This window comes from Eurosta solidaginis, chromosome 1 (genome assembly GCF_040869045.1).
Source record: "Eurosta solidaginis isolate ZX-2024a chromosome 1, ASM4086904v1, whole genome shotgun sequence".
In the NCBI taxonomy this organism is placed as follows: domain Eukaryota; kingdom Metazoa; phylum Arthropoda; class Insecta; order Diptera; family Tephritidae; genus Eurosta; species Eurosta solidaginis.
Window position 1 is genome coordinate 228,802,758 of NC_090319.1, and position 25,413 is coordinate 228,828,170.

General features: G+C 43.0%; 1 protein-coding gene and 1 long non-coding RNA gene across 5 annotated transcripts in view; one reads left to right on the forward strand and one right to left on the reverse strand.

Annotated features, from left to right (window-relative positions):
* Nucleotides 1-25,413, reverse strand: part of mRpS11 (mitochondrial ribosomal protein S11) — a 170,072-nt gene that overhangs the window by 43,383 nt on the left and 101,276 nt on the right. The window contains exons 2-4 of one of the 4 annotated variants that reach the window (XM_067760210.1): nucleotides 13,427-13,658; nucleotides 13,305-13,386; nucleotides 12,889-13,197 (exon numbers count right to left, since the gene is read on the reverse strand). In XM_067760210.1, the coding sequence (XP_067616311.1) occupies nucleotides 13,187-13,197; nucleotides 13,305-13,386; nucleotides 13,427-13,658 (325 nt within the window). In that variant the 3' untranslated portion in view covers nucleotides 12,889-13,186. Of the gene's footprint in view, nucleotides 1-12,888; nucleotides 13,198-13,304; nucleotides 13,387-13,426; nucleotides 13,659-25,413 lie in introns of those variants that run through there. The other 3 variants (XM_067760208.1, XM_067760207.1, XM_067760209.1) reach the window with 3 other exon arrangements.
* LOC137237050 (uncharacterized) overlaps nucleotides 1-25,413 on the forward strand; it is a 154,704-nt gene that overhangs the window by 4,444 nt on the left and 124,847 nt on the right. The gene's annotated exons all lie outside the window — the stretch shown is intronic.

Below are 25,413 nucleotides of genomic sequence, written 5' to 3' on the forward strand. Positions count from 1 at the left end.
TAATGGTCCGAGTCGATGTTAGGTCCTCGGATCGTGCACACATCTAAAACACTGGAGGCATGCCGTCCGTCTATCACAACGTGATCGATCTGATTGCGAGTATTTTGATCAGGAGACAGCCATGTAGCTTTATGTATCTTTTTATGCATGAACCTCGTGCTGGATATGACCATGTTTCGAGCACCGGCAAAGTCAATCAGCCTCAGTCCGTTAGGAGAAGTTTCATTGTGTAGGCTGAACTGTCGGACTTTAGGGCCAAAAAACCTTCTTTGCCCACCCTGGCGTTAAAGTCTCGAAGCACGACTTTTATATCATGACGGGGCCAGCGATCGTATGTGCGTTCTAATTGTTCATACAAAGTGTCTTTCACCTCATCGTCTTTCTCCTCTGTCGGCACATGGGCACAGATGAATGATATATTAAAAAATTTTGCTTTTATTCGGATAGCGGCGAGACGCTCTTCCACAGGCGCGAACGCCAGAACTTGGCGACGAAGTCTCTCTCCCACCACGAATCCGACGCCGAACTGCGCTTATTCGTATGGCCACTACAATAAATATCACAATTTTTGATCTTCTTTCTTCCTGCATTTCTTGGATGGCGGCGATGTCAGATTTTGCTTTGAAGAGGACATCAACCAGCCGGGCACCTGCACCCTTCCCATTCAGGGAGCGGACGTTCCAGGTACATGCCCTCAATTCATTGTCCTTCAAACTTTTGCCATGGTCGTCATCAATAGAGAGTGTATTTATCCGAGGCTTGTTGGTATATTTCATTGGAGTATGGTTTTACGTGGCGGGTCCCAAGCCCAGCGCACAACCCGCTCAGCGGGGGTGAAAATATTACTTGCACGTTTATATAGCGAGCCGCTTGCTCCAAGACAGACGCCCGCTTGCAGCCGCACCTAGAGGTGTACAGACGCTGCCGATGAGATCTCCCCGGCTAGCCCTTAAACCGATTATGTCAGAGTGGCCTAGGTTGCCGCCTTCTCACATTAGATCACCCACCGTTTAGCGGCTACCCAGAGGATACTTGGCCGCAAGCGAGCGGGAGTAGTGAGCTGCTTGAACCGCATGCAAAAGAAAATCGCTCTGGCCATTCCCAGGTGAATGGCGGTCAGAAGCTTTCCCCACTTTCGTGGACTTCTACACATGGCTCCACCCTCCCGTGCCGCATATTTACTTTCTGAGTTTTGACTTCTAAATTTTGTCTTTCTGAAAAAAGGGTTCTGACTATTGTTTTCTGACAAAATGTAATTCTGACTTTTTTCCTTGTGAATTTAGGGGGCATTTAGTGGCATGTTGAAAAAGTGTACCCTAAGGTCAGCAGTGTGTGGCAGGAAGCGCTTGCTGCAAAGGCAAGAATGTGATATTTCTCAAGGCCTTTTTTTTACTGCGCCATGCAATGCAAAAAAGGGCATATATGGATTGCCCCTGCTACAAATGGTGGCAGTTCTGATTGCAGCATTGACAGGCCTGTAGCCTTTTCAAGAATGTATTTTTAAGAGCAGGCGACCAAACTGGTGACGCGTAGCCGATGAGCGGCCGGTAGTGTCGGTAGTGTGACACCATCGACGTGAGCGTCCAATATTTGATACACCTGTTCCTTCCACGCCGTAAATGGAGTGGCCATGGATTTTGTCGGGTATAATACCAAGTTGCGCGAGGTGAAGGGACATCCTAGCAAACAACTGCTTGATCTAGCACCGCCTCCACGGGGGTTAAGGGAACATATCTATAAGCAGAGATCCGGCACCTGCCAACACGCCTTTGTCAGGACGCTACCCTTGTAGAATAGGAAAGCACACTACCAAGGGAGCCTGGCCCAACTTCGTTCTGGATACTATAACAGGTTAAACTCTTAGTTGTCCAGAATCAACCCCGACATACGTAATGTACATATGTCCTGCATGCGATGTGTCTCCACATGACACCAACAATCTTTTCAATTGTAATGTGGAACCTACGCCTCTAACACCTACCTCCCTATGGTCCGCCCCTGTTGAAAGAGCCAGTTTTCTTGGACTCCCGTTAGAGGACTTTGATGACAATTTGCCAAGCACTGTTAATACAACAACAACAATTCCCCCAACGGCATGGTGAATTTTATATTAAAATTTCATTTTAACCTAATAAAAACCTAGCACGACAACGATATATAAAGACTTATTTTTCACCCTGTAAAACTGATTCTTCTTGTATTTCACAAAAAAAATTAAATCCGAATAATTGTTTGTACGTTTTTTTTGGGAAATAAAATTAAATAACACGTCCACCGTGGTGGACCTACCACTCCGTATGCCCTGGGTTCGCACCCCGGGCAAAGCAACATCAAAATTATAGAAATAAGGTTTTTCAATTAGAAGACAATTTTTCTAAGCGAGGTCGCCCCTCGGCAGTGTTTGGCAAGCGCTCCGGGTGTATTTCTGCCATGAAAAGCTCTCAGTGAAAACTAATCTGCCTTGCAGATGCCGTTCGGAGTCGGCATAAAACATGTAGGTCCCGTCCGGCCAATTTGTAGGGAAAATCAAGAGGAGCACGACGCAAATTGGAAGAGAAGGTCGGCCTTAGATCTCTTCGGAGGTTATCGCGCCTTACATTTATTTTATTTTTTTAATAAAAAAAAATTATTTATCAACCATCAAATGACGCCAATCGCAGGATTGAAAAACTGCGAGGTGGGCGCGCCGTGCTCTTCATTTGTCTATAGATTCTGAACCACTTTCAAACACATCTTCAAAAAATTATCATTTTGTCTGTAATATGTAACCCTCACTACAGCAGGCACCTTGTCGTTGGTGTGAGGGCTTATCCGAACTCTACAGCGCCCGACTATGGGGCTGAGCGGTATAGGGCCTGCATCTACGCCGTTTCGCTTCATAGGAGGGCAGTGGGATGTCGATGACCAAAAACTGCCAACCCCCTAATCCAGGGTGTTATGCGGACCATGCCTATTGGAGGATTTGTAGCCAGGAGATATATGCATTTGAACGGAGTGGTTCACCCAACCAACGATGAGAGCGATCGCTTGGCATGGGCCCGTCAGATAGTGGAAGAATGTCGAAGACAATTCACTGACGAAAACTTTGCTGCGGGCAACCCTAAATTTTGCAACCGCGTCGAAGAGGAAGAAGCCCCGAGTGGCAAGAGGCAGCGATGGGCTGAACCTGACAAGCCTGCTTTTAAGAGGCAGAAGGGGGAGGGTAAACACCCCAGTCCAAGAACCAGGAGGCGACCTAGCCGGAATGACAGGAATCAAACCTTAAAATCTGCAAAGAGGATCGAAGAGGGAAATATAAGTACAGGATAGCCATGTACCTCAAAAAATGTAATACAGAAAGAGGAAGGCAATAATGGCTTGAGAAGCAAAGACACAAATGTTAATAAGCTAAAGGGAGATAACAATCGGACTCCAGCATACTCGATGATACTAAAGGGAGCTAACGCTGAGACTCCGGTTTTCCACGATGAGCGAAGTTGCGAAGCAGTCCCTGGCTGTGCCACTGCTAGATTAAAGCGTCCCCAATGTGCAGATGTCAACTGAAAGGTGGAGATCCGTAGAAGGGGAGCTGATCAGTATCATGATCAAAATGATTCCCGATGAACCGAACAGACACCTACCACCCTTCGAAACAGCTAGATGGCACAATGGGGTTAAACTGATGACCTGCACCAACAAAGCGAATTAAGAATGGCTGCAGAGTTGTTCCAGACCTTCAAAAACAAGAAGGCGCAAGGTTGAAGGTGGTGGATTGAGTGGACCCCCACGATACCAAAGGCCAACATTTTGATACCCCGGTGGTAAAGGCGGAAGACATGCTTAACATGCTGCAGCGACAGAGCCCGAACGTACCAACACGGGATTGGAAGGTACTCCACGTCTCCCGACCCGTGGACGGAGGCGGTACTACATCCTTCAAATTAATAAGGAATCGGAGGATCTGTTGCACTCACAGCTTGTGGAAATGTCCTTGGGCTTAGGAAGTATTTTTATGCGCCTTAAAAATAGGAGCCCCAGGACAGTAACCCCAATACGCTTAAAGCAGGGGAGGTGGAAAAGGACCTCGAGGATATGAAAGTAGCTGCCACTTTGGGGGGGGGGGGGGCAAAGGCGTAGTGGCAGAGGTGCATATAAGCGTAGAAACGGAGGTATTGGAACTGGACAAACTGCTCAAAGATGCTGCGAGAGGATTAGGGGAGGGAGAAACGGACCTTCAGACTCGGAAAACAGCGGAAAAAATCTAGCGCGTGAGCGCAATGCGAATAACTTGGAGGGAGACAAACACCTCAATGGCGCTGCGAGTCTAACAGATAAACCTTCAACACAGTAAAGTGGCATCGAGCCAGCTCCTCCTGACTCTTGAGGAGGGTTCGTTTGATGTGGCCCTGATACAGGAGCCATGGCTCTCATCTGGAGGAAAGGTTTCTGGAATTAGTATTTATTACGCAAAGACGGAGGAGAGCTAGAGCTGCAGTCATGGTAAGGAAACACCTATACTCGTGCATGCTATATATCTTCAGCACCTAAGACCTAGCAATAGGAGGGGAAAAAGAACCATCCCTTACCCGAGCATCCTGCTACGTGGCCCATTACGTGGAAGCCCCACTAGAGGATTTCAAAAGACTGGTGGATAAATAAGGGTACAGTAAAGTGGCATCGAGCGAGCTCTGCCTGGCTCTTAAGGAGGGTTCCTTTGATGTGGTGCTGATACAGGAGCCAATCCCTCATATGGAGGAGGACCAGTCAAACTTACAGCATATGCAGATGACGTTTCAGTCATCATAAGCGGCAGATGCAAAACAACAATCAGCTCTTTGATAGATCAGGCACTTTGGGATGTGCAGCCTGGGCATCTGGGGTAGGGTTAACCGCCAACGTGGAAAAACCGATCTAGTATTATTTACTAGGAAGCATAAGGTCACTAATTGGACTAAGCCTAAGCATGGAGGCTTAACCCTGCAAAAAAATGGTTCCCCCTATAAATTCAGAAAAAAAAATTTAGAAACACATTTTTTCAAAAAACATTAGTCAGAACCCTTTTTCAGAAAGCCAAAATTCAGAAGTCAAAACTCAGAAACAAAAATTCAGAAATCAAATTTCAGAAGTCAAAATTCGGAAGTCAAATTTCAGAAGTCAAAATTCAGAAAGTAATCAGACAGCAAAAAAACATTAAATTTTGCGCAAAATTTAATGTTTTTTGCTGTCTGATTACTTTCTGAATTTTGACTTCCGAATTTTTTTCAGCCGGGAACACAGCAACGTCGAAAGAAGGCGGTTATATTCAATCGAATTATGGAATATGCATAATATCACCAAATTGGGTGAAGTCCGTACAAATAATTCCATCGAAAGGTGGCACAACATCAGACTTCATTTTTTTAATACTGTAAATTCAAAAGATCGCGGGTTCGAATCGAGCTCAAGACCTAACAATAATTATTTTATCATTATTATTGTTATGTGTAAATTCGTATAGATTATTTTTATAGGTTAAGGGATTCAAGCTGATTAAGAAAACACGCTTTTAGTTTTTTCACCGAATAGAATAATAATGGCGAACCGGAAGTTCGCATTCTCCTTCTTCTTTATTTCTTTTCTTTTTATTCGTACATAGTTGCATTTTCCTTATATTTAAACACAGATCAGAGTTGTATTCTGCTTTTCTTAATCTGTACATAATAGCACGTTCCCGACAAAATGTTACAATAATAGTGCGTTTACAACTCGGCCAAACCTGACACATGATCGGCATCGATCAAATTACTGAAAGGCAATCCTAACAAATTTTTAGTGGATCCTGTTCTGTATTCTCGTCGCACACCGGCGGTGGTTGACACCACTTTTTCATTCTATAAGCTTCAATAACTCTGTCATAGGGTAGTTTAGTAAGCTGGCAATTGTAAATATCGCGTACGACGTACCTGTCATTCCCTAACACTTTGTGTACCACATAGGGTCCCTTATATGGGGGCACGAACTTTTTGTTACTTCCGGCAGTATTGTCAACATTCTTATTACAACAAAGTCCCCCACATTATACGTCTTACTTTGGATACCATTTTTAGCGAACCTCGCGGAGTAGTACTCCTGTCTGGCGGCAATTGAGTCAGAGGCATCCATGCGGATGCGACCTAAGTCTCTCCCTGCGTCGGGATTCACCGTGTCTTGAAAATATGCCGTGAATTCGTCAATAATGACCCCTCGTTGCTCAACTCCGAACAAGAGTCTGCCCGGGGTATCTCTAACGAATTTTTCAACTTTTGTTCGCATGCTTGGAAACCAGTAGTACGACTTCAGCTTGTCTACCGTCTTCTCCACAGATAGGTGCCCTAATTTTTTGTGTATCAACCGTATCACGTTCTCTTCCATTTCCCTAGGCACGTATAGAGCAATCCTTTTGTCTCGAATCTTCCTATACACAACCCCATCTACTAAGCTATATTCTACGCTCTCTGAATGTTCTAACTGGCCCCGGATGGAACTTATTTCTTTATCTCGTTCCTGTGCAACCTGTATCTGGCACTCAACATAATCGGTGTTCACAACTGGGGCTATTTGCCTTCTACTAAGGGCGTCAACACGTGGTATGGCTATCCCTCTTCTATGTTTTATTTTGTAGTTGTAATTTTCGAGCTCGAGGGCCCACCTGGCTATTCGAGGGTTGAGTTGTTTTCTCTCATGCATCATTGTGAGAGAGTTACAATCAGTAATGATTATAAAAGGTATACCCTCTAAATAGGTCCTAAACCTTCTAAGCGCGTATATGATGGACAAAGTCTCAAGCTCAAAACTGCGATACTTTCATTCGGCTGGAGTAGCCGTTTTAGAGAAGTACCAAAATGGATGGATTCTTATCGTCTTGACGTTGCAGGAATACTGCACCAAATCCTATGCTGCTAGCATCGCAGTGAAGTTCGGTTTCCTTCGTCGGATTAAATATAGACAATACAGGACTTTTGGTTAATCTGGATTTAAGTTCATTAAAGGCGTCAAGGCATTTTATATCAAAGGAGAATTTCTACGGAGTAGATTCTGTAAAGGCTTGGCTATTTGGGAGAAGGACGGCAAAAAACGGCGGAGGCACGAGAAAAGTCCGATACAGGACTGTAACTGTTTAGCATTTGTCGGAACAGGGAAATTCTGGATACTTTTAATATGAGAACCATTTGGCAGTATTCCTGGTCGTGATACGATGTATCCTAAATAATCTATCTCGTCATATCCGAACCTACATTTCCCGAGATTGAGCTTCGGCGCTCGCAGGGTAAGCCGTTCTAATACTAACCTAAGAAGGGCCTTGTGCTCTTCAAAATCCTGAGTCGCTATAATGATGTCATCCATGCAAATTATCATCTTTCTAGTTTCGATCAAACCCCTAAAATTATTATTGATTAATCGTTGAAATACGGCAAGAGCATTTTTCAGCCCAATCGGCATTTTCAAGTATTCATATTGGCCGTGAGGCGTTACGAAAGCAGTCAAGGGAACGGATTCGGAAGCCATTTGCACTTGGTGAAAGCCACTTTTCAAATCTAAAACCGAAAAGTAGTTCTTATTTTCCAAGTATTCTATAAGGGTCATTGTCCCTGACCGTAATTTTATTCAATGCCCTATAGTCCACGCACATGCGGACTTTACCATTTTTCTTCTTAACTAGTACTATTGCTGATGCGTATGGTGAATCACTAGGTCTTATGATTCCATCTCGACAAAGTTCATCAATGATGGTTTGTACTTGATTTCTCTCGGAACAGAAAAGTCCACGCGGCGCACAATGAAAAGGTACATCGGTCGTCAAATGTATCTTCATTTTGTATTTATAAGATTCTTGTCTCATATCAGGGTTGAGATATGTATTCTCTATAAGTTTCTCTAAATCTTTTTGCTGGTATTTGGTTAGTTAAGAATATGTATATATTCTTCTCATCTTCCGGGATGTCAATGCAAAAAATATCAGGTACTTCGACCGCTGTATCGGCAGTGGTATTATAATCAACCTTACCTAAGGAGTCAGTGACAGCATCACTTTCATGTTTTTTTCTTAATGGGTGTTTTAACAACTGAATTAAATTAATAGGACTGCCGGTATCAAAAAGGGAAACAACGTTAACAGTAATTAATTTTATAGTTTTGAAAAATATACTCACTGAATTATATTCCCCGATGACATCAACTGGTTCATGTTGTTGTTGTTCATGTTGTTGTTGTTGTTGTAGCGATTAGGTTACTCCCCGAAGGCTTTGGGGAGTGTTATCGATGTGATGGTCCTTTGTCGGATACAGATCCGATACGCTCCGGTACACAGCACCATTAAGGTGCTGGCCTGACCATCTCGGGAACGATTTATATGGCCACATTAAACCTTCAGGCCATCCCTCCCTCCCCACCCCCAAGTTCCATGAGGAGCTTGGGGTCGCCAGAGCCTCGTCTGTTAGTGAAACGGGATTCGCCGCTCGAAGGTGAGGTTGACAATTGGGTTGGAGAAGCTATATATTGCGCTACACAACCCCTTGAATCCCGTTGTTGTTCATCTTCGTATCCGGTGACTGTGGCTATTTCACGCTTCCTTGGTATCTTGGCCGGGTTTGGACAAGAACGGTGGTCATGGCCCATCTGCCAACATTTAAAGCATGAACCATCTGGGCGTTTTGGGAATGGACAGTTTGGCTTTATGTGCCCATTCCTAGAACAATTGTAACATTTTAGTTTTTCAGCTTGCTTTTGCTCTATCTGCCGTTGGTTGGATAGTTGCGTCCGATGGTTGGGTGGTTGCGTCACACCTGACATAAAATACTTGTGTTGATATCGGTTGATCAACGCCTAGAGCTCCTCCACATTTCGTGCCGTCATGAGGATTTCGATATGTGGAGTTGAGTTACCAATGCCATCTATAATAAAGCCTATCAGTTCCGTTTCGTCGATATTGACTCGTTTACCAATCGCCTGCATGGTGAGCGTATAGCAGTGGAGTGATTCCTCCTTCTTTTTCCAGCGTCGTTGCGCAAGCATTTTGTACACCTCTTGTCGGGTGATTCCCATGTCAAATTCATTAAGTAGCGCCCTCTTCAGTGCTTGGTGGCTTAGTCCATAAACTCCTCGAGGTCACGAATGAAATTATGTACAGGATAGGTGACGTCATTCCCACTGAATTTGGGGAGAGCGTGTTCAATATCATCAAATTGCAGGCGGTTTTGGTAAAAATGCTGTGGAGGTTTTTCCATTTCCTGAATTTGTCTTTGCAATGATAAAATTTCCAAACGCTTTTTTAGAGCTATGACCTCGGACTCTAATTCGGCGTGCTTTGCGTCGGCGGCACTACACATGGCGGTGTTGTTGGTGGTATTGATATCGGTGGCTATGAGACTAGTGGCAGCAGCGGAGTCGTTAGGGGCGGCGATGTTGGTGGCGGCAAGAATGCTATTGACAGTGGCGATAGTATTGGTAACGGCAGTGACGTCGGCAGAGGTAATGTTGGTTGCGGCAGTGACATCGGCATAGGTACTGTCGGTTGCGGCAATCACGTCGGCACATGTAATAATGGTTGCGGCAGTGGCCTCTGTGGCGACCGGAGTATTAGTGGCAGCGTTGGTATCAGTAGCGGCAGTGACGTCAGTATTGGCACCTATGCCACCAGTTAAGGCAGTGGCAGCATTAGGGGCATCGTTTTGGGTGGTTCCAATCGCAGCAGTTTCAGCATTGGAGGTGATGTTAGTGGATGTTGAATGAGCGGTCACTCCTGGCGATGGCAAAGTCCAATCGTTGTTATCACCCACTACGTTATTCAAAAGTTGTCGTAATTGCTGTAGCGTAGCTGATGGTGGAAAATGTATTCCTGCCTGTCGCAAGGCGTTCATGCCATCTTCCCTAGTAATTGGCATGTTGATTTTATATATAATATTATTTTTCGTTTTTTCCGGGTGAACCTCACACCTGAGTTGTAAATTCGTATAGATTATTTTTATAGGTTAAGGGATTCAAGCTGATTAAGAAAACACGCTTTTAGTTTTTTCACCCAATAGAATAATAATGGCGAGCCTGAGGTTCGCCTTCTCCTTCTTCTTTATTTCTTTTCTTTTTATTCGTACATAGTTGCATTTTCCTTATATTTAAACATAGATCAGAGTTGTATTCTGCTTTTCTTAATCTGTACATAATAGCACGTTCCCGACAAAATGTTACAATAATAGTGCGTTTACATATGATACATTTTTTCTTAATTGAAACAACAAAAATTGCTAATACATCCCAGAGCACGAGGAAAAAGTGTCAATAAATATGACACTATGGCATCATTGCCATGAAACAAGTCCAATTTTCACATCCATTCTGCAACAGATGTCGCAGTGCTGTGAATATCAATTGACAAGAAACAGGGTAGAAATAATGAAGACACACAACCAACCGATGTGATAGCTGAAAGGTTATAGCAGCGGCGCCTAAACGTTGCCGATGAAGGAATTGAGCAGTTCCCGAAATGGATCTATACAACGAGCTTTGGCAGTTCTCTAAATTTTTTTCTTTCTTCTATTCTAATTAAAAATTTTTTCAATTAAGAAAAAATTTATCATAACAATTATAATGATAAAATAATTATTGTTAGGCCTTGAGCTCGATTCGAACCCGCGATCTTACAAATCAATAGGCCGATATAACAACAAAAATTGTAAATTCATTTGAAAAAGATAAACGCGAAAAAAATGTATTAATCACATGCCTGCTATTGCACACAATTCAAAATTTTAGATTGTACTACTTTTTCTTTATACATAATTCCTTCCAAATAAATAAACGTTTTTGAATTTTGAGAAAAATTTAATGTTTTTTCTGTCGTCTGATTACTTTCTGAATTTTGCCTTCTGAATTTTCACTTCTGAAATTAGACTTCTGAGATTTGACTTCTGAGTTTTGACCTCTGAATTTTGTCTTTCTGAGAAAATGTGTTTCTGAATTTTTGCTTTCTGAATTTACGGGGGGCACCAAAAAAAAATATAGCACAAATTATCTAGGAGTTATACTAGATAGTAAGTTGCCGCGGAAACTCAATATGGAAAAGAGAGCGAAGAAAGCCTCCGCGGCACTACATGTATGCAAGAGGATGCTAGAATGCACGTGGGGCCTATCACCCAAACTCTTTCATTGGGTATTTACGGCAATTGTCAAACCCACTTTACTATGGGGTTCTTGTTTGGTGTACAGCCACACAAAAAAGTACGTATACCAAAAACTTGAGAGTATGCCGAGTACCAATGATTATAATAACGGGAGCCTTAAAAACTACCCCGACAGCAGCATTGCATGCCATTCTACACCTCCCGCCTGCAGACCTAACGGCCAAAAACATCGCGTTAGCAACTGCATCAAGGCTTAAGGCCTCGAGTGCAGGCCTTATGGCCACATGAGTATTGCGCCATCTAACATCGGTCAAACGGAATATATGGTCCCGTGCCTGAGCTTGGATAGTGATCTTGAGGCCACAATTGAGGCGGATGGTTGGTTCCAGGGTGCAGAAATGGCATAACATACTATACACGTGTATACGGATGATTCCAAATTAATGGAAGGGAATGTTTGCTGTGTTGCCCAGAAATAAGTAAATGCTGCAGGCTGACAGATTACTGCAGCGTTTTTCAGGCGCCAATTATAACAGTGAAGAAAGCAGCAGAAATTCTGGAGAAGCATTGGAAAAACTTTGCTCAGGGCGGACCATACATCTTTACTTGGTTCCCGATCATAAAGGGATAGAAGGTGACGAAAAGGCTGATGAGTTGGCAAAGGATGGTGCAACGCTCGCTGAGTTGACGATAGACGTCCTAACCCGTTTTGGAGAAATCAAAAAGAGGCAGGAGTTGCATATAACCTCTACTGCTCATGCCACCGAAATTGTATCTAAAGTAAAAAGTCGCAACAAAATCCTCAAGTCACTTCCCGGAAGCACCTGGGGAAAAGATAAAGAAACGTTGCTAACCACGTACAAAGCAATTGGCCGACCGCTCATCAGCTACGCGTCACCAGTTTGGTTGCCTGGCCTTAAAAATACACAATGGAATAAGCTACAGGCCTATCAAAATGCTGCAATCAGAACTGCCACCGCATGTCTCCTTATGACCCCGAACACAACCTACATAGTGAGGCCAAAAAGCTCAATATTAAAGTGCACAACGAAATGCTAAACAAGTAGTTTTTGCTAAATTGTCACAAACCAGGACTCATAGCAAACAACTGCTTGATCTAGCACCGCCTCTATGGGGATTAAGGGAACATCTCCATAAGCACTATGACGAGATCCGGACGTGAACAGCAGGGAGCCACAAAGGTTTATAGAAATTTCGGGGGCAACGAACGTTGGGTTCTAACCCAGAAAAGCCCGAAAGATGCAACCATCTTTTACACGTGACACATTGGCAAGGGTATGACCGTCTGAGATAAATCCTTTTCTGATATATGCAGCAGAACCACAGCCTTGGACCGGGGTTAGGCTCCGGGGTTCCTTCCTGGAGCAGGAGGGTATGGAGCAGTCAAGCTGCAAGGAGCTGTTCCGAGGATGACAATTTGTGAGAGGGACGCCACAAATTAAATGGAGTTACACTAAAATGACAGCCATTGGTCGGGATAAAAATCCCGAGGCGCTCCGGTACATAGTACCGACTGCGTGGGAAGTGTTCTGTTCTGTACTCGTATACTCCTTAAATATTTCTAGTCTACTCTTTAAATCATCCATAAAAAGTATACAAATTACATTCATTCATACACATATTAAAATTTTCAACTAAAAAAAGGTAATGCCTTAGGCTATGAAACGTATTTTTTGGAATGTTCCAGTATAGCTAAATTTTCTGGTTTTTACTTCTCATAAAAACCAAAGGCATAAGAGAGTAAAGTTAAATCTCATCCATGTCTCAAGAAAACTTAAGGATACATTTATTGCGTTTTGTTTTGGAACTCTTCATATACATTATTATGGAACGGAAACATACTTTACTTTTTTTTATTATATTGCAACGTTTTTATGAATATTCTTATTCTGTAGAATTTTTTCAATATTTTTCAATAAACATTGTTTTGTCTCGAAAGCCGCTGTTTTAATATTTTTTATTAGCTGGAAAGGAAGTTTACCCCTTTACCTTTCCAAAGATTTTTATATTATAATGGAACGGAAGCATCGGAAATATGGCACACTTGGGAAATTTTACCCCATTTCTGGAAAAAATGGACGTATATAAAATCCAGAAAAATTTAAATTTTGGACAAATCTGAATATTATTAAATCGATCCGTACATCCATATATTAAAAATCATTTTATTACCATCCGACCAGGGCCCAATCCACGCACAGTTACGCGCACCACCTTCCATCCCAGTTCTATAGCTTTCTGTCGTAAATAATAACTGAGACTTCTTTTAAAAACAGAAATTTTAAATTACTTACTTCACTTATAGTTATTGCAGTAGCTTGGGCTGCAATATTTGTGCCTTTTCGAGTGTTTTTGAAACCTTCAATCCCGCACGATCGGATGAGCCTGGGAACTCCCATACTGTCCGTAAAACTAATAATAGTGTTGTTGGGTGAGATGCGTATATGACATATGGGAAGATTAGCGAATGGAACATCATTAAACAGTTGTTGTTGAGTTTGAGCATCTGAGAAAAAGTTGTCTCTCCTGTCGAATAAAAAGCAAACACAATAGCTGTTAAATATATGTTCCCCTTACATAGACTATATAAATAAATAAAAAAGATTGGCGCGATTTACCTCGAAAGAGATTTGGGAAGAGCTTCTCTTCTAATTTGCGATGCACTCCTTTTAATTTTCCCTACAAGTTGGCGAAACGGGACCTACATGTTTTATGCCGACTACAAACGGCATTTGTAAGGCAGATGAATTTTCACTTAAAAGCTCTTCATGGCAGAAATACACTCGGAGTGTTTGCCAAATCACTTCTGAGGCACGACCCCGATTAGAAAACGTCGAACTTCGTTACCGAGTGGTGACGGCAATACATTTCAGGTAACTATATACAGTACGAATTATTTGTTCTTTAGACTCTTAAAACATACGTCTGTAAGCTCTGGATTAAAATAAAGTACAATATTTTCTTCGTAGAATATAAAATGTTGATTAGTTGTATTGTCATCTATAGCGTCACCTAATTGCTCCGCCGCATAGAGCTGCTTGAGCAGACAAAAATTAAGAAGTAGTTGTCCGGTATAAGGCATAATTGCTATTCTTGGAAAGGAATTGTATCCATCAATAAGATTATGTACTTTGCCGTTATCTAATAACACGCTCAAAAAAGTCATGTCAAATGATTTCAAAAGACAGGTTCAGACAAGTCGAAGTGCTACAGCCGTGACATGGCACATCTGTAGCGGGGTGGTCACTGATCACCTCCAGGTAGCTCTTGTCGATGCAACCTTTCCCATCTTGGAGTACGCAGAACGGCGATTCAGGCCGATGATATCAATGTCTTCAGCAAACGCGAGAGCACGCTTCTCAAGGCAGCTGGTTCCATGTACCGGAGCGACCAAGGGCTGTCATTTCAGTGTAACCCCGCTTAATTTATTGCTTCCCTCCGACAAATTGTCATCCTCCCAGCAGATACTTGCAGAGGTACTGCTCCGGAGCCAGTACCTGATCCCGGTCCAGAGAAACGAATGTCGCAGAAATGTGGATGTTATGCCGCTTCATGAAATCGACTATCTCCGTGACCTTCTCAGTTAATTCATTACAAGCGATACAAACTATCTGGCACAAGAACTGTCTATGCTGCACAAATATAAAACCTTAATATGATGATGAGGAGTAAATTTTTTTGATGATAAAGAGTAAAATTTTTTGTAACCCTAAGACGTTTTACAATTTCGTTAATTTGAAAAGAAAGACTAAAGGGTTTCCTTCTACAATGAAGCTTATTGATCATACTTCCAACGACAATGCCATAATTGCTAATATGTTTGCACATTTTTTCAAATCTAACTATTCGAATTGTTGTTGTTGTTGTTGTAGCGATAAGAACACTCCCTGAAGGCCTTGGGGAATGTTATCGATATTGATGGTCCTTCGCCGGATTCAGATCCGGTACCTTCCGGTACCAAGCCCAACCATCTCGGGAGCGATTTGTTATGATCACATGCGACCTTTTAGGCCATCAGGGTCGCCAGATCATCGGTTGTTAATGAAACAGGATTCGCCACGGATAGGTGAGGTTGACAATTGGGTTGGAGAAGCTATATATTGCGCTGGCAACCCCTTGAGAGGGTTGCGCTACATAACTTCGCCTCTTACGACAGGCATACCTACCGTGGATATATTCTAACCCCCTAACCCGCTGGGGGGAACTATTCGATTTCATCCGATTCGGTGCCTTCAGATTATACATTTAGTTTGCCCCACTGAATTCGGTATTGGTTCCTTTTATTATGCAACGAATAAATGAACCTGTACAGACGTGTTTTGCTTGCTCCGTGTTTTTAATCTTTTTTACTCTTACTGTTGTGACTTTTGCCTTTTTGACTTTTAAAAAAACAAGAATGGATAACTATTGTGGTAAATGTGATAAGCATTTCTCAAAAAAAGATAGCTTGATGGTGCCGTGCAGTGGATTTTGCAAAAAAATATTTTATCGCACCTGCTGTGAAGGCATTATATCCGAGTATGATGTGGGTTTACTCGTAAAAAACCGCAACATTAATTATATGTGCAATGAGTGCTTAAATGCACATGACAACTCAGTAGAGCTTATGAAAACATGCTGGTTTCTCTTAAATCTGGATTTGAATCTGTTTTGACTGCGTTTGAGCTGAGATTCAAGGCTTTATCTGTGGAAATTGATGGCCTAAAAGAGACATTGAAATTTATTTATTTTTATTTATTTAAAATTATAGTCGACTCAAAAACAAACGGTCGACTGCTAATAATAATTTATTTATTAATTTAGTTCAGTCTTTGGTATTACAAACCTTACAGACTAGATAACAATTGTAGACTTATAATTATTTCAATTACTTATAAATTGATTAAAACATTAACTGTTCTAGTAACAATAAATTTACAGACTACATAGATAACAAGTATACCAAATAGTGAGTTACTATGAACATATATCGGTTAAAAGTGTTTTGAACATAGGTTTTGGTAAAGAGAAATCAATGACTGAAAAACTTGAGATACTATTAAAATCTGTCATTGCCCTAAACATAGGTGCATTAGAGGCAAAGAGGGTCTTCGCAAAACCCGTATAAAAGATATCTCTACTACGAAGAGTCCTGTTAGGGACATGGAAGCGGATGATCTCAAGAAGATATGGAGCATCAATCACACCTCTAATAATGTCAAAAACAAAAGTAAGAGAAAGGATGGTTCTTCTGCATTGAAGTGACTGAAGGTTTATGAGTGCACATCTAGCTTCATATGAGGGAATCGGTTCAGAAAATGTCAGCGACTACAACGTACATAAACTTACAAGCCAAGAATTAAAGTAAATTAGATATAATTATACGCATTACAATTTCAATTATAATATATAGAAAGTAACAATGTTATTTAAGAATTTATATAAGTGTGCCCAGTGGGATGCCATCGTGAGGAGCTCAGAAGGGAGCTTACGCGAGGTGCTCAGAAAGGAGCTCGGTGCCCATAAGGTGTCTGACACGGCGTGCTCATAAAGGAACACGCGAACTGCATGCAACGAGGTTAATAGGTTTTTATTTATTTCGTTTAAAATATCAGACCAAACACAAGAGTATGGGCAGTACGTAAAGCAGCAAAGGTACATTCGAAGCTAATACAGTTGTACAGGTCATTATATCGTGAGCACCAAATCAGGGGTGTTAATCTCACCGATAATCAGCTTATGAATGAACATTACATCAAGTAATATTCGACGAGTTTCAAGAGCTGACAAATTAATTAAAAGAAGTCTATTCCTATATGGTGGAAGATGAAGATTTCAATCCCAGTTGAGACCTCGTAGTGCAAAAACTAAAAACTGTTTCTGTACTGACTCAATCCGATTTATATGGTTTTGATATGTTGGAGACCAGACACTTGAACAGTACTCGAGAATAGGACGCACCAACGAGGTATAAAGTATTTTGGTGAAATAAGGGTCATCAAACTCTCTAGCCCATCGCTTTGTAAATCCTGGTACACCAGTTGCTTTGTTTATAGTAGTTGAGATATGTAAGATAAAACTTAATTTCGGATCAAAAAGAACACCTAGATCACATACAACAGATATACGCTCCAAAGGTGTGCCATTTAGCATATGCGATGGCAGAAACGGTTCCACACGATGAAATGTCATTTGCTTGCATTTAGTGCAATTCAAAAAAAGTAAATTGGCTGAACACCAACTTCGAAAAGAGATCGGCCTGAAGCTGGTCAAAACTGGATGGATCTGAGGGCAAATATGTGTGACAAAGTTTTACGTCATCACTATACATTAAAGTTCTAGTGTATAAAATAACTTGTGGTAAGTCATTAATGAAAAAAGTAAATAGTAAGGGACTCAAATGACTACGCTAGGGCACACCAGAGATTACTTTAATCGACTTTGGACAATTGGGTTTGAACAAAGCTCGTTGAGTTATGTTTTCGAGATAACTTGCGATCCAAATCAAAAGACGCTTAGGAAAACCCAGAATATCAAGTTTGAGAAGTAAAAGCTTATGATTAACACAGTCGAATGGTATACTAAAGTCAGTGCAAATGACATGTTTGTTTACAATCCAAAAAACCATCCATAATTAGGGACGTAAATTCGAGCAAGTTGGTTGTTGTTAATCTCCGACGCACAAAACCGTGCTGACAAGGTGATATTAAAGAACTAATCAGATGCTGAAGTTGGCAAGTAATAATCTGTTCAAAAGATTTAGGAATAGCTGAGAGTTTAGCTATGCCCCTGTAGTTCTCTATATTAGACCTACTACTCTTTTTATGCAAAGGTATGATAAACGACTGCTTCCAAATAGATGGGACTAATGCGGATTCCAGAGATAGTTTGAATAATTTTAAGATAGGCTCAGATAAGTTTACCACAGTACTTAAGCATACAACTGGGAACTCCACCTGGGCCCGGGGAAAATATCGGTTTCAAAGCAACAAGACTGTGAAGAACAGTATCATTATCAATGAACGGGTTTAAAATATTATTCGAACATTTTAAGTTTTAAGGATAAATATTCGAAAGAAGACAATGGGATAAGTAGGTAGATTTAAAAAATTCAGCAAATAAATCTGCGATTTCGTGATCAGAACCATAGATAAGGGGGGTAAGATACTTGGCTTGGATATCATACGTGGTTCCAGGCTCTGGATCAGGGACTGGTATCAGGCTTAGACCGGCCATAGTGACGAATTGTCAGACGTGATTAGTTACCACGTCCTGCACGAGGTGCCCCTGCGTCTACTGATAATGGCGGATCTAGAAGACAACTCGATAAAACCCGTACCCATGAGTCATTGTGCCGAGCTCAGGAGGGAGGACTCTGTTAAGTGTCAAGATTGGTACACAACGGTGACGAGCTGGATTTGGACTTGATGACTTTGGGCTGGTAGGTGCGGTATTCTGCCATCTTAGTAGGTCGGGGTGAAACCCTATCGAAACGGCTGGTAGGATAATGTTGCACCTACCCACGTCCCGTTAAAACCGTGGCGGGCCTCAAGGTACGTTCCGGCTCTGTCGCCGTTAAGTTGGTGGTGTAGGTGCGGTTGAAGATTTTCCCGCTTTGCGTCCGGTCTGGCTCTGAACGCATTACCCATAAGGTAATGCGTCAACCCTCGCGTGGCCTCCCTGCGTTGCATAGATAACCACGGGACCGTTGAAGGGCGACTACACAATCGGCTCCGGATAGCGGCCTTGAGGGGGGACTTCTTAGAATGGACACGAAGATAAATAAAAAGGAGGGTAGGAGTGACGGCGAAGGTTGTCATGGTGCGAGGGACGCGACAGGTGCGGAGAGCGCTCCGAAGCAGGTCGCTGGCAGCTGGGAAAGCTCTCGGCGGATCAAAAGGGCTGATCAGACGGATCAGCGTAGGGGTTTGGGTTCAAATCCCGTAGGTACGGGTAGTTCGGGTAGTGGAGGGGGGTCGAAACCGACACCCAATGCAGACCCATATGGGGCTGTGACTGGGAAAAGGGAGAGGTCCGGCGAATGCGACGGAACAGCCCAGCAAGGAAGCCCTGTCGCGAGGAGCTTTCCCAACGGGAACTCCGGGGGTCGAAGCCTGCCAGGAAAGGTAGGCGATCGACGCCGCGTAGGAAAGCTTTGGGTGATCGGCGCCTGGCCGAGAAGATCTTGGAGAGCTACGGCGGAAGGGATGCAGCTCAGATTTTTGAGAAGCATTCCCGGACGCTGGAGTGGGCCAGGAACTTCGTAGCTGGCGACGACCACACGCCGGTGTCGAACGATGCGGGCGAGCAGCAGGGTCTGGGGGCTAGGAAGCGGCAAATGTGGGATTAGCGGAATGCGTCAACGACAAAAAGGGCCCGAGGAGGTGGAGACGCACTTGCGTTTAGCGAAATCGCTAAACGAGCGGGCTCCATTACCCTCGGTGTCCTGGATAGGAGTAGGGACGATGTTTCCATCTCCCAAGTGGAGTGGCCGTGGGTCGCCAGAGATATATCAGCGGCCTATATGACCGCTGTTATGGAGAGCCCAGGTCCGCGGCCATGCTTCGAATACTCGGGGTGGTTTCATGGATTTAGATTGATTACTTGTGCTGAAGAGCAGTCGACCTGTATCTTTAAGAGAATAATTACTTTGGTTGGGGAGGTCTGGAAGGGAGCCAGGCTCGAGGCGGTGAAACGGAGGGATCTCCCCCTTCGACCGAGGTCTCGTGTGTGGTTGTCTGCCGGACCCTCTTAGCCGGAGAAAATATTGGAGTTGATACGTTACTGCAACCCGAAACTTCCGACGGTGGTGTGTTGTTTATGGTGAAATTATTGAGTGGAACGATGAATAGCCCGTTTTTACTTAGCGAGATCAAATTTAATGTTCCCATGAGGCTTTCAAGGCATTTCCATCCGCTTTTTTTGAGCACATGTAGGTCGAATTTCGAAATGCACGAAGCTCCTCGTTGTTTGTGCCTGGATTTTAACAAGCATTATAGTAATTTTGATACGTCGGACTCGCTTTTCAAAATAAAGAGGTGTATTTTATTTGAGTTAAATTAGTATATATGTATACATATTGTAACGAATTTGCTTGCAAATCCTCTTATTTGCCTTTTTGCTTAGTTCATATCACTAAACTGTTGAATAAATAACTCCAATATTGAATAATGGAAAAATGGCCTTTATTAAAATACTTCACGATAACACTTATACTTTGCAATTAGCTGGCTTAATAATCAAACTGATAGCTTAAATGAAACTGACATTCAAAATAATACTGCTATTGCTCGCTAGATATCGTCTTAATCGAAACTCAAATCAAACTGAATTCCAGCGCCTCTACAATTGCCGCCTTTTATACTCTTTGATTTCAACCTTCGCATCTTCTAGGCGCTTCCAGAATCTACTAGTCCAGCAGCTCTCAAACTTCTCAGCTGTAACTACAATTGCACAATTTTATAGTTTTTCTCATTGCATACTTATAGGAGTATCTCAGATATATGCATGTGTTTATGCATTGACTCTCCGCTGCTCGTATACGTACATGGTACATATGTGTAGACGCAATTATTGTTTCGTTTATGTAGATACATAATGATTGATCTATGGATGTGAATTCACGTCACTGCTTAGCATCGGCTTAGAGATGGCTGCACTCCTTAGTTTTGCTAATATTCGTAACACTGCCCTGCACCTAAGTCTGATCGTCCCGATTAGACAAATCTCCCGATCTAAACGTTGCCAGCCTTACATCGTTGATCCGTTTTACAACTTTGTATGGGCCTTCCCAATTACACTGCAATTTCGGGGACAAACCTTTTTTACGTTGTGGGTTGTATAACAGCACCAAATCTCCTTCCTGAAAACCTTCTGAATTAATTGCTTTATCGTATCTGGCTTTCATCTTGTCACTCATAATCTTTGTTCGTTGCCTTCTTCCAAATCACTAGTGGATTTCTTGACATTTCTCTCCGCATTGGCATCTATCCCAAACTTCAAATCAGCTGGCAGTCTAAGGTCATTGCCAAAAATTACTTTTGCAGGGGTTTGGCCCGTTGTCTCATGCACTGCTGATCGGTAAGCCATCAAGAATAATGGTATGCGGGTATCCCACTCTTTATGGTACTTGTCTACTACTTTCCTTAAGTGCTCCTCCAATGTTCTATTGAATCGTTCTACCATACCATCGGATTGATGATGCAATGAAGTTGTTCGTGTTTTTCGAATGCCCAATGATTTACACATTTCCTGGAACACAGCTGATTCGAAATTCCTGCCTTGGTCAGAATGTAACTCCATTGGCACACCATACCTGGCAACCCAATTGTTTACAAACACTTCTGCTACCGTTTCCGCTTCTTGACTTGGGATTGGGTATACCTCTGGCCATTTGCTGAAATAATCCATAACTACCAGTACATATTTGTTTCCGCCGTTGCTAGTAGGAAATGGACCGGAGACATCCATAGCGATCCTTCCAAATGGCGCACCTGAGTTATATTGCTTCATCTGGCCATGACTTCGGGTTCTGGGCCCTTTCGCTCTGCTGCAAACCTCGCAGTTCGCAATCCACTCAGTGACCGACTGACGGCAACCAACCCAATAGAATCTCTGTTTAATGTTCTCGAGCGTCTTCGTGATTCGAAGATGACCTCCGCTTGGACCATTATGCAGCTCGCTGAGCACGTCAAGAATCCTCTTTCTGGGAACAACTATCAGTTTCTTCTTGCATTTACCATCCTCACTCTCCCATACTCGATGAAGGCAACCGGATATCAATTCTAAACTGGTCCACTGTGCCCAATATGACTTCGCAATGGGACTCTTCTCTGTTTGGTCTTTCGTTTCGTTCGAGCCCTTGCATAACACGTGACAGATCTGTATCTTCTAGCTGACACTTTCTTAGCTGTTCCTTATCCCATTCATCTGTACATGTTATAGTCATTAGCTGGACATCTTAATGTATTCTTTAGACTCGGCTTTTGAACAGTGCTTGCATTCCAAACTACATGGTCTACGTGACATTGCATCGGCGTTTCCATGGGTACTACCTTTTCGATGCTCAATGGAAAAGTCATAGCTTTGTAATCGCTCAATCCACCGTGACAATTGTCCTTCCGGATTACGGAACTGCAGAAGCCATTTTAAAGCTGCGTGATCTGTCCTAACACGGAATCGCTGGCCGCAGAGGTATTTTTTTTTTTTTTTTTTTTTTTTTTGCGGGGAGGCTGAAAAATGCCTAATGCACCATAATTGCTGCCGTCGCAGCAACCGTGTGTCCGTAGACTAAAAAACAGCCCCGTTCTGGAACCGTCGCCCACCCCGGCACCACTTTCGCATTACTTCAGGGTGGCGTTCCATATTTCTCATTTTTTAAGAGCCTACTGTTGTCCCTGCGTCCAGGTTCCCGCTATTTGCTCTGAGTGTCCATTTAATCGCCACTGCTTCGCATGCGCATTTCTCTGCGCTCCCTCTCAGCATCCATCAGGCGTGTCATTACTATAAATGCCATTTTGCTCACTGCAGTCCAGCATTCTTTCCTGCTGCACATATGTGAAACTAAATTTCTCGTGATAGGTTCCTCCCCAAAGACTCCATGCAAGGTGAATCTTTCTTCGTGGAAACGGGGGCAGTAGAACATGACGTGTTCTGCGTTTTCTAACTCTGTGGTACACATTGTGCAATGAGGATCTTCCTCTATCCTACGCTTCCATAAATACTCTTTGAAACCGCCATGTCCACTCATTATCTGCGTGAGATGGTAGTTCAGTTCGCCGTGCTTCCGCTCATTCCATTGAGCTACGTTCCAAACTAGTGTGAAAGTCCAACGCCCTTTACTCGAGGCCTCCCACCGTTCTTGCCACTTAGCTACTGTTTGTGTCCTTGCTCTTTTCTTGTCTTCTTCAGATGGTCGCTCGATATTAGTGTTATACAGATCGGCCATTTCGCTTGTCAGTAAGTCCACTGGGATTTTCCGGGTTAGAACCAGGATCGCGTCGTCGGACACCGTCCGATAAGCACTTGCTATTCTTAAAGAAGCAAGTCGGTACGCTGCTAATATATATTTTTGATGGGTCTGTTTAGATCCATACCACACTGGTGCTGCGTATAGTATTATTGAGCTGGTTACTGTGGACAATAGCTGACGTATAGCTTCGCTCGGACCACCAATGTTAGGCATTATTCGCATAAGTGATCCATTAACTTTGGTAATTTTCTCCCCCACCGCTCTGAAGTGCTCTTTGAAAGTTAACTTAGAGTTAATGTGCACTCCTAAGTATTTTAAGGAATCCTTTGAGGTGATTTGATGATCCCCGACAGTTAAGACTAACTCGTTCGCCGACCGTTTGGAGCTTACTAATACCACTTCCGTCTTTTGGCTAGCCAACTCCAGTCCTGTATTGGTCAGCCATTCCTTTATTCTTGCTACGGCGTCATTACATAATGCTTGAAGCAGGTCCAGTTTCTTGGCCACTACTACCACTGCAATATCATCAGCATATCCCACAATTTGCGTGTTTTCTGGTAGATCAATCTTTAGCACCCCGTCATACATTACATTCCAAAGCGTTGGACCGAGAACAGATCCCTGTGGGACGCCTCCTGTGATTTTGTACTCTTTAGCTCCTTGATCCGTGTCAAAAAGAAGTACTCTGTCTTTAAGATAGCTACCTATAATTCTGCGTAAGTAAGCTGGAGTGCCGAAGCTTTGCAGCGCTGCCATTATCTGCATCCAGTTCGCAGTGTTAAAAGCATTCTTGATGTCCAACATAATCAGTGCACAGAACTTCCTTTTATTTTGGCCTCCAGAGATAGCTTCTCTAGCTATATTGACGACTGTTTGTATTGCATCTACGGTGGATCTTGATTTGCGAAATCCATATTGACTATTCGATAAGCCACCTGGTCTTTCTAGAGTCAGCTGTAGGCGCTCACTAATTATACGCTCGAAAATCTTCCCTAGGGAATCCAGCATACAAAGTGGCCTATATGAGGATGGTTGGTCCGGCTGTTTACCACGTTTCAGCAATAGGACAAGTCTTTGTCGTTTCCACGGGCGAGGGAACACGCCTTCTTGCATACAGGCATTAAAAAGATCAGTAAATAATGTAGCCCTAGTTGTAATCGCGGCTTTAAGGGCTATGTTTGGTACTTCGTCGGGTCCTGGGGATTTGTTATCAGCAACTCTTTTTGCAGCGTCCAGCACCTCTTGCTCTGTAATTTGCGGAATTTCCGTACTTTCTAGATCCTCGCTTGGATAAGTCCAGCGATCTTGCGCCGGGAAAAGTGTTTCAACAATAATATTCATCAGTATCGGGCACGTAGGTTGCTGTGATATCGGTCCTTTAACTTTGGCCATCACAGTTCTGTAGGCTGATCCCCAAGGATCTAGGTCGACATTATTCAGCAGTTCCCTAAAGCATAACTTCTTGCTCTTTTTTATGGCATTTTTAAGTGCCTTTCTTTGTGCGACATAGGTGCTGTGTAGCTCTGCATATCGTGGTGATGAGCGTGCCCTCTGCGCTATTCTTCGTGCTTTGTGGCATTTTCTACGCTCTTCCGCAATTTCGTCATTCCACCAATATACCGGAGTGCGCTGTGCTTTTCCGCGACTTCTGGGCATGGCAGCATTACATGCCATACATAGCAACTTAGTGATTTGAACCGACTGGTCTTCCGCATGCGATTCTCGTACTATGGCATCCTTCCAGATAATGTCAAATATTTGTGGGTCGAAAAGGTGCTGTTTCCATTTCCTACTTTGTCGATGTCTTGCTGCTACCGTTCGTGGAGTTTCGAGCAGCTCTACGCTAATAGCTTTATGGTCGCTGTGTGTGTAGACGTTGCTTATGGACCATTTTGCTCGTCTTGCTATTTCGCTGCTAGCGAAGGTGAGATCTATAATGGATCGTCTGGTACCTGTATCGAAGGTATATATCCCTGGTTCATTTAGGAGTTCTAGCCTCAAAGAAGTAAGACTTTCGAGGAGAACTCCCCCTCTTTCGTTGGTTCGTCTACTTCCCCACACAGATGACCATGCATTGAAGTCTCCACACACTAAAAGCGGGTGTTTACCTCGTGCTTCAATGGTGATCCCGTATATCATGTCTTCGATCTCGGCGATGGTCATGCTCGGAGGGGCATAGCAACTGAAGACGTATATACCATTGATTTTTGCCCACGTGAATCCTGCTACCGTTGTCGTCATAATTTCCTGTGGGAGAAATTTCCCTGGTGCCCAAATTGAGGCTTTCCCTGCTGAATCTGAGAGCCAACCCTGCTCCTGGCGATTTTTGTA